Source organism: Brassica oleracea, chromosome C6 (genome assembly GCF_000695525.1).
Source record: "Brassica oleracea var. oleracea cultivar TO1000 chromosome C6, BOL, whole genome shotgun sequence".
In the NCBI taxonomy this organism is placed as follows: Eukaryota; Viridiplantae; Streptophyta; class Magnoliopsida; order Brassicales; family Brassicaceae; genus Brassica; species Brassica oleracea.
Genome location: NC_027753.1, coordinates 15,476,722 through 15,497,189, shown reverse-complemented (window position 1 = coordinate 15,497,189; position 20,468 = coordinate 15,476,722). Strand labels below are relative to the sequence as shown.

Genomic DNA, 20,468 nt, shown 5'->3' with positions numbered 1-20,468 from the left:
CGAGAAGACCATGCTATCGGCGTAGAACCCATATAGACAATGAATGCATTGGTGGAGACATAGTCGTCGCTGTCTCCATCCCAGTCCGCATCCGAATACGCATGCACTGTGTGAGGAGAGTGTTTCCGTATGTAGATACCATATGAGAGAGTACCAGCAAGATATCGGAGAATGCGTTTTGCGGCCTTCCAGTGTTCATCCGTGGGACGGTGCATGTCTGGTTGTGTAAAAGCCAAGTATTTCAGACTACCGATCACCATGTGATACTCCTTCGGATTGTCGAGCACTTGACCAGAGGTAAGCGAGAGCTTCGGAGAGGTTGCGAGAGGCGTGGAAACATGCTGAGCTTCCTGCATATTCACTTTGGCGAGCAGGTCAATAATGTACTTCCGTTGCATTATGTGAAGTCCATTTGACGTGCGTGTGACCTCAAGGCCTAAGAAGTAGGTCAAGTCTCGGTTTCTTCAAGGAAAATCGCTGGGACAGAACATGTATGCAAGCAGAGACAAGCTGGGAACTACTACCAGTGACGATAATATCATCGATGTAGACAAGAATGTAGATGATGTTGATTCTGTTTTGTAGATGAACACCGATGTGTCCGCAGTAGAGTTAGTGCATCTCATCTGACATAGGAACGTCTTGAGCTCTTGGTACCAAGCCCGGGGGGCTTGTTTGAGACCATAGAGAGCCTTCCGGAGACGACACACATGATGAGAACGATCTGGATCCACAAAACCCGGAGGTTGCGTGACATATACCTCGTCTGAAAGTGTTCCCTGTAGAAAGGCATTGTTGACATCGAGCTGTTTGATTGGCCAAGACCGAGTGACCGCAAGATGAAGGACTAGACGAATCCTGATAGACTTGACCACCGGGCTAAACGTCTCCGCATAGTCAATGCCATACTCTTGCGTATATCCTCAAGCAACCCAGCGAGATTTGTACCTGTCAACATCACCACTAGGAAAAAATTTAATAGTGTGAACCCATCTCGTATCAATAACATGTTGATCTCGTTCGCAGGGAACAAGTTCAAATGTTTTATTAGCAATTTGAGCATCATACTCGGCACTCATTGAGCGCCTCCAGTTTTCATCTCGCATAGCCTGATTCAGGGTCGTAGGAATGGTGGGTTTGAGTTGTGAAGTAGTGGCTACGAGGGTAAGCTTTTTAGTAGGTTTGGTGATCATGTTTTTGGCTCGGGTTTGCATGGGATGATGATTGTCAAGAATTTTTGTGGATTCAACAGAGGTGGTTGCAGGAATGGAGGAGGCAGTAGTGGTAGTGTTTACTGGGTGGGTTTGAGGAACAGGTGGTAGAGGGTTTAAAGAATTACCTGCTGAAGACCGCGGAGAAGTACTTGATGATGTAGCCATTGAATCAATTCCCGCACCAGGCTCGTTACCCGATTCTGCAGGGGCAGAACCAGTGGGCAACGGAGCTTGTTGATGTTGCAGGTGAGGACTTCCGCTCGGGGGAGGCAGAGAGGTGGGTTGTACGAGTGATGTCGGGTCGAGAGGAACCAAGGTGGGTGGTGAGAACGACAGTTGAGATGGTTCCACTACAGGAGCCGGGGAGGATTTAGGAGCAGCGTAAGGAAACTGATTCTCCCCAAACTGAACGTGGCGCGAGACATAAAGTCGGCCAGTAGGTAGATGGAGACACATGTAGGCACTCTGTGTGAGTGAATACCCCATGAAGATACACGGCAGTGATCGAGGTTGAAGCTTGTGGGTATTATACGGTCTGAGCCACGGGAAACAAAGGCACCCGAAGACTCGTAGCTTCAAGTAGTTAGGAGGTCGTCCAAAAAGCTTGGCGTATGGTGAGATCGCATCTGTAACTTGAGAGGGTAAGCGGTTGATGAGATACACCGCGGCAGCAAAGGCATAGGGGCAATATTTGGTCGGGAGTGATGCTTGATGAAGAAGAGTTAACCCTGTTTCAACTATATGGCGATGCTTGCGCTCGGCGATCCCGTTGTGTTCGGGTGTATGAGGCGATGATGTGAAGTGGGAGATGCCATGTTCGGAGAGAAATCTCCTTAGCGCCACGAACTCGCCACCATTATCAGAGAAGAGGTTTCTTATCTTGCTGGCAAAATGACCCTCAACCAAGGCTTTGAACGCGATGAATGTTTCTCGGACCTGTGACTTTTGCTTCAGCGGATAACACCATGTGCAACGTGTATAGTGGTCGACCAAGACCAAGTAGTACTTGTACTGATCGAAGGATATGATAGGCGAACTCCACACGTCTGTATAGATGTATTGAAGCGGTTGTGTGGATGTGATAGAGTTCGTATAAAACGGAAGTTTATGACTTTTATTAATGAAACAATGAGAACATGGGTTTTGTTTTTCTGAAGAAGACAAAGGCAAAGAAAACTTAAAAACAAGAGTTTGCAAAATAGGTAAAGAAGGGTGGCCCAATCTTGAGTGCCAAGAAGAGTAGGTTGTTTTTGGTGATGGTGAAGCAAAGAGGGAAATGATGTTTTGGTTTGTATAACTCATCTCTAGTTCTGCCTTGGAGTAATCTGTCCCCCGTGCTGAGATCCTTCACCTGAAAGTGTGCAGGAAAGAATTCAATGGACACATTATTAGTATTGCATAAGCGGTAAACAGAAATAAGATTCTTGTGTAAATTAGGAACATATAAAACATCATTCAAGGTGAAAGAATTTGAGGGCGTTTTGAGATAAGTAGAACCAGTTTGCGAGATGGGGAGACCGGAGCCGTCTGCAATAGTGACCTCTTCGCCTCCGGTATAGGGCTGATGCAGCGCTAAGTTGTTGAGGTCAGTGGTGAGATGGTGCGTGGCTCCACTGTTCAAGATCCAATTTTTTGGATTGTATTGTTGAGCAGCGGCAAAGTTAGCTCTCGGCTACCAGAAGTGAGGCAGAGGAGAGGAGTTGCGCGTAGTGGGGTTGAACTGATTTTGTGAGCTCTGGAGTTGGGAGCATCGACGTGCACTGTGACCGTGAACCCCACAAAGCTGGCAACGGCCTTGATAGCCACGAGTTGGCTGATCGGAGCGAGGAAAGCTACTGTTGGTTTGCCACGATTGAGTGTTGCGGTTGCCATTGGAGTTGTTGCGATTGTTGCTGTGGCCAGAGGATGAACGGTGCGAGGCAGCATTAGCAGTGATCGGTACGGTGGGAGTGGTCTTGCTTTGGAGTTTAGCTTCATAGTTTACGAGTTTCTCGTGAAGTTCAGCAACGGTGGGAGTGGAGTCACGACTTTCGATTTGATCTACAAGTTGCTTGTACTCCTCGGTTAAGCCCTCCAAGATATGTTCAATTTGATCCTCCAGATCATAAGGTTTTCCCAGTAACGCAACTTGATCAAATCGGGTAGTGAAACCTTGTACATACTCATCAATGGTTTTGGTACCTTTCTCCCAATGTTTGATCTGCTCCCGGAGTTGTTTGACGTGTCCTCTGCTGGGCTTCGCGTACGTAACCGACAGTATTTCCCAAATCTGCGCGGAAGTGGTCGTGGTGGAGAGTATCGGTTGAATCAATACGGTGATGGCGCCAAGTAAAGCGCTGTAAACGAGCTTGTCCTGACGTTTCCAGATCGGATACGCCGGATTTGCTGTGAGAACACCATCGGGGTTGATGGTTTCTGGTGGGATGATGACAGAGCCATCGAGATAGCCCGCAAGATCATAGCCATCAAGCAAGGCTGAGACCTGGCGAGACCACATCAGGAAGTTCGAAGCCGTAAGCTTTGTAACGTTTGTCATGTTAACGTTGAGAAGGGTCTTTGTTTCAGAGACCACAATGGTTTCAGTGGAGGAAGCCGGTGACTGCGACATGAATGGCGGTTGGGGAAGAAGAAGTTTTGAAAAGGGGGTGGCGGCTTAAAAATTTCAGATCCCTAGGGATGTGCTCTGATACCATATAGTATTGTGGGCTGAATAATTCATTAGAAAACTTACGTACAGTATTTATAGTGATACATAGCTAACCTAGCTATTACATATTGACCAATATAACCTTATTAGGCATATACTCTACATCACATACCACCAATAGTGTTTGATGAATTCATCAGTTCGGTCTTGCTAAACTGTGTTGCTTTTGAGCAGTTATCTACAAAGTGTTTCAACAATATAGCCAGCTATGTGGTTTTCATGGGATGTCTGATGAATGACGAGGCAGATGCTACCTATCTTAGTGAGAAAGGAATCATACAAAACTATGTTGGTAATGGGAGTGACGTCTCTCAATTCTTCAAATTCATTTGCAAAGATGTCGCCTTCGACATGAGTAATAGTTACTTGAAAGAAGAGTTTGAAGGGATTAACAATTACACTTCAAACAGATGGAATGTGGAGTGTGCAAGGTTCAAGAACCTTCACTTTGATTCTCCTTGGACTGTTCTATCATCTTTCGCTGTTTTGGCAGCTATTTTGCTTTCAATACTCCAGACTATTTTCGGAGGCCTCAGTTATCTTCATCATTGTAAGTAACCATTTGATAAAGGCATTTGAATTTCAGTTGAGTTGTAAACATAACTGTGATCTTTCGCAGTAGTAAAGCGTCATAGTCATAACTGTGATCTATGTTTACATTTTTTGTGTATAGTGTATGCCGTTGTTTGCACTCATTTGTAAGGAGTCTTTATAAACATGAACTGTACTTATATTTTTATTATTTGTGTCTTGTTTTATTATATAGCATTTTGTTTTCTGTGCGTGAATGATCCGGAACTCCTAATAACTTTGATTGTAAAGCTCAGATCGCCTATAGCTAATGGACTTCCCACGTCTCTTTACTCGGCTTTTCACCTTATTCCATGCAATTGCTGGTGGTTTAATTTTTCAAATGCTCGAAAGACTTATTTACTAATATTGCAATTAATACATGATATTTCTATGACACCAAACCCAGTATAATTGAAATAGTCGGCGGTATCAGGACACTTGTCTCAAGCTACAAAGACTGAAACAATATGTTTTTAACAAAGTAGGATTACATGACGCGTTTGACAAAAACCTATCAATATGAACCGAACCTTGAAAAGGAAAAGGAAGAAGAAGGGTGAACATTTCAACAAAAGCTCAATGAGGGATGCTCTACGAGCCCCAAAATCATCACCCAACATTCACCGCACAACATAACAAAATCTTTACCTAGAACATCCAATAAATCAAGAGCAATCAACAAGAAACGAGGATAAACTCCGACGGTGCAAACATGAGACCACGCCACCTCACGTGGTCTCCGTGAGTTCTACTCCTTAACGCGATCACACCACATCATGATGTTTCCACGTGATCTGCACCACCACCTTCACACGAGCACACCAAATCATGTTGTCTCCACGTGATCCGTATTACCACATTCTTAACTTCACACATGCACACCACATGTCCACTCCAACAATGAATCATGCAACCTCACACGGTCTCCACATGATCCAACAAGAATCGATGCAACGCCCGAGATGTACATACCTCCATCACGTTCCACCAACACACATAGGCCTTAAGCCATGTCATATATCATATACACTACCCACATATGCTTCCAGGCAATGCAAACACCCACATACAAGTCTAAATCATCATACACCATATTCCTTTTAACAACCTATGAGTAGATCTAGGCATTCACATATTACAATAATATATATATATATATATGTGTGTGTGTGTGTGTGTGTGTATATATGTGATATAGTTCACTTATCAAAAATATGCGTATGCTTATAGATAACACGTAGGTATGAATGTCGCCGATAAAAGCTCCCACTATGAAGCGAGATTGAAACCAAATCTACAAGAGAAATGATTGGTGCTACCACCTTGGCCTTAGATCTGCCAAGGGAAGGGAAGGGAGAAGCAAATCTACAACATAAGGCTTTCATCAAACCAGATCTACAAGAGAAATGATTGGTACTACCACCAAAAGATCTGGGATGAGAGATTTAAGATAAAAGAGAAAATGAGATGGAGAAAACGAGAACTAGGGTTCCTTACCTCGCCGATGACCAGATCTAGAAAGAAGACAAGAAAGATCTAGAAAACGAGATATATTGGTTAGTTGTGGATCTCCAATGGCTTGGATTCATCTCAATTAGCACGAGAACACTCAAAGTAGACCACGACACGGCAGCAAACTACACTTATCTCCTTTAATAGCGACCATATCGAGAAGAAGAGAAGAATAGAAAGAAGAAGGGAAGAAGAAGAACAGCAACAAGATCTAGAAGAAGAAATAGAAAGGAGGCGGTTAGGTCAACTATCTGATGAACTCTGTCGTATTTTCTTCATTTTGGGAAAACAGAAGAAGCAGCCTCCTTTTTATATGAAAAGAGGTGAAAATTATAAGGTTTATTATGTGGGCCAGAAATAAAAGAAGAGAGAAGATGGGCTTTTGTCCAATCTCATAAAAAAAAGCCCACATACTGGCGGGACTGGATGTGACACTTTCCATGTGTTTTGGCCTTATTCACATAGTAACGAAAATATTTTTGACTATAGGTCACCCATCCTTATACTACTTCAGTTCAAACAGGGTTAATTCTGAAGTTTTTTCTAGATAGTTGACAATGAAAATAAGTGAACTTTGATGTCATAGGAAACCAAATCAATTTTTAAAAATCTTTTAACATATACTGCGATATACCACAAACCATGATGTTGCATTGATTTTTAATGATAATAGTCTGTTAAATGTCCCAGCTCCTCCTAAATAATCCATCGAATTCAAAATCATATACATTGCAAATACCATTAAATTAATATATCAGATCCCAAATTCCATATATATTCCTAAATATATCTTTAAGGTCAAATGTCCTAGAACGGGTATCCTAGCGGTTCCAAATTAACGCTTTGTAACCCGATTTTGAAACAGTTAGTTGGTTCGTCCTAGACAAGGACTAATATCATATGAAAATAGAAACTCCTTTGCAAACCATTCTTATTCATATAATAATATAATACATGTGTATGAAACACATACAAACGATATATATGTATAGATCCAGCCGGTAATTGTTAAATATACATATTACATTACATACTCATTCGCAAAAAGGCATAAACACTAAGTCAGCAGCACTTCTCCTTTACAACCCAATATATCCACAATGGTTACCTAAAAAACAAAGAATCTAATGAAAAACTAATTTACTCAGTGAGCCAAGGTTTTCTAACAATTAAATCATTTCCCCAAATATGCATCAATCATCTAGCAGAAAATATCAAATATGTTAAGAAATATATAATATAGAAATAAATAAATCAAGTAAACCAAGAATCCACCCTACACAGGTGGGTGATCCTCTTGATAGTGTAGGATTGCCTCTCGCCATTGATCTAATCTATACAAAGTCTACCTCGTATTGTAGGACTCAACTCTAGATACAAAGTCTAAAAAGCTAATCTCCAATAAATAATACTGTAGCATTGTCACGCAGCCACACGGTTGGGGGTAGCTAAACCTGTCACACATGTCTTCACGTCCTACACGGAACTAATGTTGGTACAACCCTAGACAAGGCACATCCCTCGAGTAGACACCAATGAATCTCATGATACTCCACCCGAGTGTCGGACCCTCACAGATCACTCTTTACCGGAAGTATGTGGCCATAAGGGTTTCCCTTGTTACAACATGCTCAATCATGTTATACCCTCTAGGTGATGCCTGAAAGATATAACACAATCACAAAAGTAAATGCATCACAATATCAATATATCACAAACATGTTATACCCCCCGGAGCCAAAGCCCAAACGATATAACCAAATATTTCTCACAAACATCAATTATGATCATATCATCGTATTACTAAACACGCAACCTAGCAATGCATCAATCAATACTCTTGTTTTTAAGGCGCTAACTGCACACTCAACAATCATAACCTTTAACTGAGACTCACATGGGAGATTGGGTAGTCTGAATTTAGTATGATATCCTTATCAGACTCTATCACATCTATCTTGCGGTCGGGAGGACTTGTAAGTTCTGTCGAATTAATCCTACAAAAAAAGGATTCCCGATGTTCCATTATCCGTATGGAAATGATCCATGATTTGTTACTGGAGACTTAAACGACTTAATATGTAATGATGAGAAACATGAGGGGCCTATAAGGCATGAAACTAGGTTCATTCAGTTTAATAATATGATTGAGAATTACAATGATGACTGACAATAGTGGAACGGTTACAGTTTTTCACCATCGGCATGACCAAGTGACTGATTTATCGTTTTTTGTTTTCCAACCTACAGTTTTGGTTCCGCTTTGTCAACTTCTGTTTCCAAGTCTAAAGTTTTGCTATCGCAGTAACAGTTAAGAGTGATTTTGTTGAATCAGGAAAATGCCTTTAGGGAAAATGGGCGAGTAAGTAATAATGTACCTGTAAATGAAAACGGGCCGGAGAAAGGTGAGTTTGATGGAGAAGAGAGTCATGATGATGATGATGATGAGTTGCGCGTTGTTGAAGATGCGTTTGAGAGTCTTTGAGACCACGATTTTGCAAGGTTTAAGTGATTGGCAGAGGAAGTTACAGCTTAAGAAGCTGATGATGAACCTTGGAACGGAGAAATGAAAAGAGTTAAGCAATGAATGGAAAGCATTATGTTCTCAGGAATTAAATTGAAAATCAAGAAGCTTAGGTTTACCGTAAAGCTTGTAGAGGCAGCAAATGATGGATGAAACTAGGCCATTGCATCATTTTTGTTGTAATGGTGTTGTTTAGTTAGAGAGTTGGTATTTCGTATTAGTATAAGTTTTAATCAGTTAAGATGTTTTTTTTTTCTCCAGCTTATTACAATTTATTTTACTGAATACTTTACTTGGAAATTGTTATTCTCTTTAGAGCTACAGTATTATTTTTCTTCTCTTGTCGCTGCCCTTTTTAGGATTTGAAAAATATTCGTCAAAGTGATGTTCAGAGTTTTCTCTTAAATGTATAACTCTCATCATTGTAAAGCGTTTGGTTTTCAGAAAACATAAAGAATTGTTTGCCAAGGTTTTGGAATTAGCAAAGCAAATAGCTGCTCATGTTTAGACAAAGTACGTTGGTTCTGGTCATATGCACATTCATCAAGCTCTGATGAACCTCAAAACTCCTGGAGAGTCCGATCAATTGCTGCAAAGTACATGTTACTCGTTCGCCCCTACACGCCCATATTAAAGTCATTTGTATTTATTCTTGTTGAAGTCAGAGACGTTGAAGCTGAGACATCGAGATTGCAACAATCGTATAATTTGAGTGGTTATAATGTTTTGTTGGAAACTATTTATAATATATGAATTAATTAATTACTAATATTATATAATCTTATAGAGTCACACACCTAGGAAAATCTATCTATACTATTATCCGTGAATTGATTTTTCGCATTTGAGCTCTCACATTAAAAGTTAGACATGTTAATGTTGATGATATCTTTAATGAATAATTATATACTAGGTGTCTGCCTGCACCATGTGCAGTAAAAAAATTTAAAAACTTTTTTAACAGATTATATTATATTTTAAAACAAAATTTTATTAATATTGTAAATTTTCTTTTTCGTATCAATATTTTAATATAAATTTGATTTAATTAAACATAAAAATTATATTTAAGAATATGCATGTATATATTTGAAATTATAATCTTAGATAGATTTTTCTAGCTATTTATTATAATTAAATATATTAAATAAATTTGTAAGAGTTGCATAATTACCAAAAATTAAAATTAAACAATATTTATAAAATTTATAGATATAAAAAAATAATGATTTTACGATTAATGTTTTTTAATTTTCTAAGAAAATTGTATACATTTTTGAAAATTTTAGTAATAAAAATGTATAAATTAAAAATATATAATTAAATTATATTCCGAAATTTATAATGCCATATTTGAATATATTTATTTTAGTGGTGATTTATGAGTTATTCCCATATTCTAAGAAAATTTCCAAAAATATAAATTGACATTAAATGTAATATATGAGTTATTACCATATTTTAAAAAGTTTACCATAAATATAAATTAACATTAAATGCAATTGTCCATATCATATTAAGCTATAAGACATGTCATCAATTTTAGTAGTCATGTCATATTTGTTTTATGAAATTGATTGTATAAAGGACATGTGGCAAAATCATTTCGCAAATATAGTCTAGGGGATATATTCCAAAATTTATAATGTCATATTTGAATATATTTATTTTAATGATGATTTATGAATTATTCCCATATTCTAAAAAAAATTTCAAAAATATAAATTGACATTAAATGTAATATATGAGTTATTACCATATTTTAAAAAGTTTACTAAAAATATAAATTAACATTAAATGCAATTGTCCATGTCATATTAAGTTATAATACATGTCAACAATTTCAGTAGTCATGTCATATTTGTTTTGTGAAATTGATTGTATAAAGGACATGTTAACCACAATTTTATATTTCATATTAACCACATAATATATAATATCAACTAATCACGTTTAAGAAATTTTAGACGTATACGAATGTTGCTAGGGTTATATAACCATCGTCATCGTCTAAATCATTGATTCTTTCTTCGGTTATATATGAAAGGCTAAGGTTCCTATTATTATAAATCTTATTAATCTTTCTCACATATTAAAGTAAGGAGAGAACTTAGGTTCATACCACCCTTTAGGACCAATCAAAGTGACACATAGATTATTATTTAAAAATATTAAATTAAATAAAAAATGGCTACAAAAAAATAAAAACGTTAATGTTAACAGACAGTAACGCTTCCAGCTAAACTCTAAACCCTAAATTTTAAATTCTAAACCCTATACCCTAAATTCTAAACCCAAATCCAAACCCTAAACCCAAACCCTATACCTTAAACCCAAATCCAAACTCCTAAACTCAAATTATATACCCTAAACCCAAAAACAAGACTAGAAACCTAAACTCTATACCCTAAACCCAAGTCCTAAACCCTAGACCCAAACCGTAAACCTTAAACCCAAATTATATACCATAAACACAAAACCTTAACCATAAATTCAAACGGTAAATCCTAAACCCAAGCCGTAAATCCTAAACTCAAAACATATACCCTAAGCCCAAACCCCATATCTAAAACCCAAACGGTAAACCCTAAGCCCAAACCCCAAACTTAGATGCTATAGGGTTTGGGTTAAGGTTTACGGTTTGGGTTTAGGGTCTAAGACTTGGATTTAGAGTATAGAGTTTAGGTTTATAGTGTATTTTTAGGTTTAAAGTATATAATTTGGGTTTAGGGTCTAGGATTAGGGTTTAGGGTATAAGGTTTGGGTTTAGGGGTTTAGATTTGGGTTTAGAATTTAGGGTATAGGGTTTAGAATTTAAGATTTAGGGTTTAGGGTTTCGCTAGCGGTGTTAGCGTCGTTAAAATTAGCATTTTTATTTTTTTTAGTTATTTTTTATTTAATTTAATATTTTTTAATTAATAATCTATGTGTCATTTTCATTGGTTCTAAAGGGTGAGGTGAATTTAAAGGTTTTGTTTTCTAGAAGTGAACCTAAATTTTGTTCTTAAAGTAACTGTCGCTTATGTCTTGGCTGGAAGGAGAAATTCTTGGGTTCACCCCCTAGGGTGAACCTCTAGATTCACCAACCAATAGTGTTTGAGTATTAGATATTTGATATCTTTTAAAAAAGGAAATAAAATTAAATATCCAAATTAGATTATATTTTTAAAATAAAATAATAAAAATACATAAAAATAGTTACAAAAAATAAATAAATTAATATTGTTAAATCTTCAGCAAAATACTAAACTTTATACCCTAAATACTAAACCCTAAACCCTAAACGTTAAACCTTAAACTTTGGATAAACTCTAAACCGTTGGAAAATCTTAAACCCTAAATCATACATTAAAAACTAAATTTTAATAACACTAAACCCTAAATCCTAATCACTAAACCCTAAACCCTTGGGTAAACTCTGAACCCTTGGATAAATCATAAACTCTAGGATTTAATTTTAAATATTTTAAAATTAAATCCTAGAGTTTATGATTTATCCAAGGGTTCAGAGTTTACCCAAGGGTTTAGGGTTTAGTGATTAGGATTTAGGGTTTAGTGTTATTAAAATTTAGTTTTTAATGTATGATTTAGGGTTTAAAATTTTCCAATGGTTTACGGTTTATCCAAGATTTAAGGTTTATAATTTAGGGTTTGGAGTTTAGGATTTAGGGTATAGGATTTAATATTTTGCTAACGGTTTAACAATATATATTTTTTTTTGTAACTATTTTTATGTATATTTATTGTTTTATTTTAAAAATATAATCTTATTTGGAAATTCAATTATGTTTCCTTTTTTAAAAGATATCAAATATCAATTACCCAAACACTATTGGTTGGTGAATCTGGAGGTTCACCCTAGGGGGTGAACCCAAGAATTTCTCGGCTGGAAGCGGACACACGTGAAAATTTTAGGCTTCCTGGCATAGTCTTTGCTTACCATATACCTTGTGAAGCTAATAGTGGACACCATGGAAAACAGCTCCACTGATTCCTATAGAACCAAAGTTGTTCAAGCAGTTGCTGAGAAAACTGCAACTCATATGAGTTATATGATGTCATGATGTACCAGAAACACTGTTGATGAAGGATTCCCTCACTGATGTGTTTAATATGACACAAGCAGCTGATTATCTTCATTAAGTGTTCATGATGCCTTCATTCCATCGGAAACAAACTTTTTGAGTTTGGTAGCAACATAGAAGCAACAATCTATGTTTCTTTTGCGACTGGAAGCGAGGACACAATAATGGTGTTGTTTATGCCACTGCAGTTCAAATCCAGGAAAAAAAAAGTGGTTGGAAGAAAGGAAATAAGTTCCTTTGATCCTACAAAACAAATCGTTAAGATTTGGGTTTAAATAATAATTTCCTTAAAACAAGTTGAAGGTGTTAAGATTAATTTTCTTTTGCTTCTATATCATGGCTGGATTTTACTGATTACCTTTGTAGTTCATGTGAGAGGACATCAAGTCTAGAAGCAATACCAATCTCTTGTTTGGTCAGAAGGATTACTCAAATAAATTACCTTGTGGTGGAGGCGTAAAAGTAGCCTACTCAGTTTCAAACGGCATACAATCAATCGCCAAGGCATCGAAACATTACTTTTCCTCAATAGAAACATATAGTTGAAACTTGTGAGACTCAATTTGTGAATAGCACGCTTCTTCTAGCTCAACTATGAACAACAACAACAACAATATCAAATTTGTTACTACTCACGTAGCCTATTAATCAATTAAATAATTTGATAATCTGAAACCTGCCCTTTATAATTTGATTTAAATATAGTTTTGCTCAAAAAATTCCCAATTATTAATCTGTGTAATAATTTACTTTCATATTTTTGTTATTAAAATTAAATCTCTTTATTAGTGAATATATTAAAATAAGAAAATTTTAGATTGTGAAGTAACTTAATTAGGGCTTCGATATACATCCATCTTCAAAACTACCACAACCAGGCAGGTTTTCAAGTTTGACTCTTCTTCCTCATATCCATGATACCTCTTATTAGTTCTTCCATAAACTTATATTATTTTCATTCTCTTTCAATAAGGTGTCTGTTTTATTTTGTTCTTTTCTTTATTTTGTTAGTGGTGTTCTATATATTAACTTGTGAGAGTCTTTAGTTAAAATTAGATAATTGCTTGATATAACATTTAAGCTATTATTCATTATGTATATGATATCAATTCAAACAAATGTGGATTTAGAATTCCCATTGCGATTGTTTTCACTTAGTTGTGAGACGAAACCAAAGAAGAAAAGTATTAATCACCATAGTAAAACGAAGTTTTTAGAAGATGTTGAAAATGCCATTGGAGAATAAGTGTGGGATATTGTTTGTGGTTCTCCAGGAGTTTCTAGAAAACAATTTCACTTGTCATCTTCAAAAGTATCACTTCAAAACTCATCTACACCACTTTGTGCCTTGTCTTCACCAAACCCATCATGGGTACCCCTTTTATGTATCGTCGTTACATCCGTTAAGCCACCTTTTCTTCATATTCACAAATTTTATATAGATTACTACTCATTTCCTCAACTACGTACGTCTACATGAGGTAGAAATTGCATTCAAGATTTTTGTCATGGTTCTACTCATTGTAGAAGGTGCCTTCTACGGATAAGAAAACCTATTTTTTCGAAAATTAAGGAAATTTCTGTTAAGAAAATATTCTAAAAATATTCTAACTTCCTAAAACGTGTTTTGATCGATTTGCTTTGCCAAAATAGAAAAAAACAATTTTTCCTTTTCTTCTTCATCAATATATGATTTCTCCATAGTTTGTCTTGTGATTTTCACAAACTCTTGTTCTATGATGCATATCTATACAACATGTGGTGTTTGAGAATTTGGTTCAACCACTGGATGAGTTTTTTCGGCTGATGACAAAGGGGGTAGACTACTGTTATTGGAATCAAGTTCTACATTAGAAGATTTTAAAAGAATGGTTGTGGAGGATTTTGATATGGAAGAAGATTAGGGTTAGTAGGGATATTTGGTTCCGTACTTCAGTGTCTTTTGTTCCTTTTTTAAAAATTGTTTTTACATTTCTTTTGCCTTTCTAAAACATTTTATTTTTATCTTTTTCATTAAACTTTTAAAAATAGTTTTAATATATGTTTAATTTGATTAATGAAAGGTTAGTTTTGGCATTAAAAAAATATTATACTATATGGACAACTTAGTGATAGTATTATACTAAGGGGACAACCATCCTAAATTTTTGTTCCGTTTTGGCAATTTTCTCAAAAATAAATGACTATGGGATATCAGCTAGTCTACAAAACGATTTTTGAATTTTTTTTCATGTATTTCAAAATTTCAACATCATAATTTTAATCTGGTAGCAATGTTTAACCGAATCAATATTTCCAATAAGAACAAGAGACTTTTTCAAAAAAACATCATTGTGACACTCGTCACCTCCTATCTGGAGAACAACGTGTCACCCCGGACACGTCATCATACAACAATGTGACATCCGTCTCCCCCTCACCCGTTGAATAAGCTTGAAATACTAAAAATACAAATCAAGTAGATAATCCGGATTGAGATACACATCCCAAAACCCACCACGGAAAAAACACAGACCACACAAAAAGGATAATGGAATCAGAATGAGATCCAAAACAAATCATGATCCGTTTCTGGAATGAGGTTCCACCCTAATACTGAAAAGAACTAATATCGCCCACCTCAAAAGTACCACAAAAAGATGCAAAAAAAATAAAAACATAGATATCCAACCATAGCAATGGAAGTTGGAGAAGAGACACTGAAACAAAACTTCCAGTATCCCCGCAACCATCCTCTCCATTATACTACTCACCACTAAGCAGGTCCAATTAAATCTGATTACGAAGACGAAGACAAACAAATAACTAAAAGGTAAATGTTGGAGGCCGATACCCACCGACCGGCCTTAGATCTAGATTTGTCAAGGACAGCTGCTGGAGAGAGTTGAGAGAGACTAGGTTTTTTTTTATAGTTTAATTTGCTGTTTTACTTTTTAAAGTATTGAATTTAAAGATAAGATTATTGGTATCACCTAATTGGCATTCTCTATTGAAAACCTGGGTACACTTTAGGGAAACTCAATTACAAAGGGGACAATATGTTCGTTGGATGCATGTTCATGTAATTAATAATAAAAAATTACTTTCGGACAAGACGATCAACATCTAAGGTGTAACTGTGACCAAGAAATAAAAGGGAATAATGCATTCCTTACAATTCCTATTTTTTTTTACCATTTACAAGAAATTGTTTTTCCTTTGCATTCCTTCTCATTCTTTTTATTTTAGAGGAATATAAAACAAATTTGTTCCTCACTAAAATTGATAAGGAATCATTTTTCTTTTCATTTCTCTAATATTATTCATCTGCATAGAGCCTTCAAGTCGTTTACAAAAATATGTTTCACTCTCACAATTGATTGATGTTCCTGCTCTTCACTATGATTAGCAACGGCTTCTCATCTTTATATCCTTCTCATTCTCTCTGTCTCAGCTTGAGTGTATCTTGCTCCGGTTTCCAAATTTGTTGCAAATACTTTATGTATTGGATTCTATATATATTACTTCGGTCTCTATCTTCGAAACTCTTCTTACAATCTCTCTCTCTTTTCTTAACTCGGTTTTGTCATATCTCTTTATTTATCCACAACAAGGAGTCGGGTCTAATTAGTGACGCTATACGCCTGAAAACTCGTAAGAGAGAGATAATTGTAGACAAAATCGCAAGATTACCACGGGTACTTTGAAATTCTTCTGCTTGGAACACGAGTTAAGAACAGCACATGTCCTAAACAAATCTTCAACATGCAATTTGATCCCTCTGCTTCTCTGTTTCACTCTAAAAGTCTGTCTTCATAAATTTTATGTTATGATCTGAGAAGACTGATTTGCCCATCTACAACGATGTAACATAGTTAATTAATGATTATGAAACATACTAAATAAACAAATCTGTACAACAAAATCTCATCAACTACAGGAAAGAGTATTGAGACTAACATTTTACTTATTAGACACAAAGTGTCCCACATCGGTAGTTGGAAGGGATCTTTAGTAATATATAAGATAGATGGGCCACTCTACTTATCACCAATTGGTTTTAGGTTGGAAGCTCATCTAGCTTAACATGGTATCAGAGCCCGATCCACGCAGTCCAGCCCGATCCACATCGACCCGGCCCAAAATTAGCCCTCGATCCTTGCCCAAACATTCCGAGATTGACGCTTAAAGAGTCATCATCTCGAGGGGGCGTATTAGACACAAAGTGTCCCACATCGGTAGTTGGAAGGGATATTTAGTAATATATAAGATAGATGGGCCACTCCTCTTATTACCAATTGGTTTTAGGTTGGAAGCCCATCTAGCTTAACATTACTATCAAGCTGATCGACATATTACTTAGAGATGAAGTTTTTTTTTGGTAAAGGATGAGCTTTCGTTTTTTTCTGTCGGTGAATGCTTTCAGAATAATCTTTGTACAGGTTACAGAGATGAAGTTGAGAAGAGATGAAGTTGAGAACAGAAAGGTTGAGATTGACCAACCGAGAGAACTGTTACTATTAATCAATTGTGGGCTTAATCTAAGATTCACCAATATTTTGGTCCATTTATTATCTTACCCATCTGATTTATTTTTATGTCAATGTAGGTTTATTCAATTTAAATCCCACCTTTAACTTATATATAACTAAAATAAATAAAAATAAAAAAAATACTATATATTAATATATTAATATATATATATATATATATTATGTTTAGTTCGTTTCAACTTTTTATTGGTTTTTTAATTCATAATCTCAGTTTTTAATGTATATATTTACAACTAATAACACATGTTTCCGTATAAAATTACATGAAATATTATAAATTAAGCAAATGTGGAATTCATAAAGTAATTTTTAATTTTTTTTAAAAAAAATTAAATGTTTTCCGTAAACTTTTAAAATTTTCTTTGTTTGAAAATATTTTTTATTTAATATTTGATAATATTGTGCAACAAAATATTGTTAAGGTACTTTAAGATATTTTTAGTTTTTATACCTTATAAATAAAAATATAAAACACAGAAATTTTATAAGAAATTACATACCAAATGCTTTTAATATAGGGCTTTTTTGCTAAATAACAAAAAAAAAAGAGAAATTAGATTTTGGGAGAGAGTGTAGAGAGAAATAGGAAGAGAAAGTAGGAGAGAGAGGGGGATTTTGGTTAGATTTTTAATTTTCTTTTTTTCTTAGCTACTTGGCCTAATTTCCCTTTAATATATAAACACACGACGAACTTTTTGGCTGTATACAACAAATAAAATTATATATTATAAACCGCAAGTTTCTTATATGCACAGTTACCATATTAAACAAATATATATATCATACTCAAATGTTTCAAATACATAAAAAATTGTATTTAAAAGAAAATAAACAGTTTTAAACAAAAAAAACATAAATAAATACCCCCGCACCATTTAAACAAAAAAAGACATAAATAAATATCCGCGCGGGCGCGCGGATCCAACCCTAGTTAGTAATTAAGACCCATATAACATTAAACACGATTTATATATTTCAAAAATATAGTTTCTTAATGTCCTTAGATTTGTGAACTATATATACTTACATAATGTATAGGATGTGCTTATGACCAAATATCTTTAAAATTACTTGGGCATTAAAACATCAACCAAATTATACACTTTTTATCGCTAATTATTAATAAAATAGCTATTTCAGAGTTAAATACTAAACTTGCATATTACGAATGTCATAATGTTATTTCCCTAAACAATTAGGTCGACATATTATTTTTAAGCGAAAAATTATATACCAGTGGAATTGACTTCTAGAAAACCGTTTACAATTAAGCGTGTTTATTTACCGGTTTAACAACTTCGTAGGTCAAATGTTTTTGGTTATAATTGCAACGACAAACTATCTTAACAGTTATTCATGAACTAAAGGTTTACTATAGTTAAGCAGTGTTGAACATTAGTATATATATAATTGTTTGCATAACAACACTGAAGGTGAATAATTTATTCATGAAATCACATGTTATCTAAAATTGTTATAATTTCAACGAATCTGGTGAACATATATCATGGAATTGTCAATTGTAAATCCTTATTAAACTTTAGTTCATGCTTGTTTGCATAATCAGTTGTCTAACCTTGTTACATTTTAAAGGTCGTTGTACTTACGTTTGACATGCTTGTTTGCATTTTTAGTTGTCTAACCATTGCAATAGGGAGATAAAGAACTATAAAGGTTTTAAGAAAAAAAAACGAACAATGAAGGTGATGGACCTATATTTTCTGTGAATATAATTGACGCTATGGATACAATGGTAAGGACGACCAATTGTATACAAAAAGAAATAGATTAAATTGATAGCAGTTCATGATTCTATTGCGCATTAGTCTTTTAGTGAGCTTATAAAAGGTTGCAGTCGAGTGTGGACTCTTCCTGTGATTTCTAGCTAGCATTTCTCTGATGAAGTAGAGAACATAATATAATGACTGTATAGGAGATGTCAAAGAATTTCGATTTGACTGTATGTTTCAATAATTAGACTCATGCAAATATTACAACGTTATAGATTCAAATATAGTAGAGTCGTAGAACACGTAACTCAAAGAATCATGTTAGTTCTCTCTAATGTTCATGTTCAAGTATGGTGATCTCATCTGAATTAGAAATTAAATTATTCAATATAAATGTATAATATGACATAGATTTGAAAATCTGATTCTCTTTATCTAATATGATATATCAAAATTTATATAAATATATTTTCAAATTAAAAAAAAAAATATATATATATATATATATATTTTGTACAGAAAATAAAATGTTTATATAGGTAAATTATAAATTTAAATAATTGTTTTTAAGTGACCGAAAGTAGTGAACAATAAAGGGGGAATCATATTTAAAAGAAAAAACAAATTACACAGTAAGAGTAATGTGACAATCTCTATAATATTATTTGAGAAGTCAGTTTTTTACATGTGTCGCTCACATTAATTCTAATGATGTTTAATTACATTGATACACTTAATGAATCAAATATATCTAATTATCATTATTAATCATTCTATTTTATTTTCTTTTTACTTTTTATTTAAGTTTCATTTTTCTTTATATTCTTCAAACTTAATAATAAAAAACATTTATAAAATTTAAAACCGAAAATAAATTTTATATATAATGGAATTCATAAAAAGGAAAGTACACAAAATAATCTTGATTTTGAAGTAAAGAAATAACCTTTATTTTAAAAGATAAAATTAAACAGCATAATATATATTTTACAATTAATAAGTTTTTTATTTAAATCAATTTATTTCTCAAACTATTACAAAATAATGATTTAAATAACATAAACTAAGATATCTTTAATCAATAAAAAAATTATTGAAGTTTCTTTTTTAAAAAGCTTCCAAATAACATATATAATAAAGAAAACATTTATAAAATTTTAAAACGCAAAATATTATATATTTGATGTGATTTCATAGAAAAAAAATTACTATAATAATCTTAATATTAAAGTAAAGAAATACTCTTCCATTTAAAAATTTATCGGTTATGTTTTAATGCAACTTCGTAATGATCATTACTTTATTTCTTCTTATTTTATTTTTGTTATAATTTTTTTGGTTATAGTCCTATAGATGCAAATTTCCCATAAATCAATCACCGTTGAAAAGGCGTTGCTTTTGGTTGGGTTTCCCTCTCTTCTCGTTCCCATGTGTCCCTCCCTTCCTTTGGTTCATGTTTGAAATTAAGTTTCCATCACATACCAAATCTAAAAGAAAAAATACAATATCAGAAAGAAAAAGTCAATTTAATTCAATTCAAAGCAATTTCACGTTTTCTTAATTTCTTCCTTTTTTCTTTTTATAACTGAAA

At 34.4% G+C, this 20,468-nt stretch overlaps 2 protein-coding genes across 2 annotated transcripts in view; both read right to left on the bottom strand.

Annotated features, from left to right (window-relative positions):
* Nucleotides 1-398, bottom strand: part of LOC106297576 (uncharacterized mitochondrial protein AtMg00810-like) — a 2,580-nt gene extending 2,182 nt beyond the window's left edge. Inside the window, exon 1 of the mRNA XM_013733787.1 lies at nt 10-398. Within this exon, the coding sequence (XP_013589241.1) occupies nt 10-398 (389 nt within the window). The remainder of the gene's footprint in view (nt 1-9) is intronic.
* Nucleotides 399-923: 525 nt separating this feature from the next.
* Nucleotides 924-3,822, bottom strand: LOC106297575. Its single transcript, XM_013733786.1, has 3 exons — nt 2,891-3,822; nt 2,712-2,827; nt 924-2,260 (listed from the first exon to the last, which is right to left on the bottom strand). Exons 1-3 carry the CDS (start codon nt 3,820-3,822, stop codon nt 924-926), a joined length of 2,385 nt encoding a protein of 794 aa, XP_013589240.1.
* Nucleotides 3,823-20,468: the final 16,646 nt, after the last annotated feature.

Coding starts and splice junctions, on each gene's coding strand:
- LOC106297575 (XM_013733786.1), bottom strand. CDS start 3,822: ATGTCGCAGTCACCGGCTTCCTCCACTGAAACCATTGTGGTCTCTGAA. Junction 2,828..2,890: donor TCTCCTCTGCCTCACTTCTG/GTAGCCGAGAGC, acceptor GATCTTGAACAG/TGGAGCCACGCACCATCTCA. Junction 2,261..2,711: donor TCTCCCCATCTCGCAAACTG/GTTCTACTTATC, acceptor ACATCTATACAG/ACGTGTGGAGTTCGCCTATC.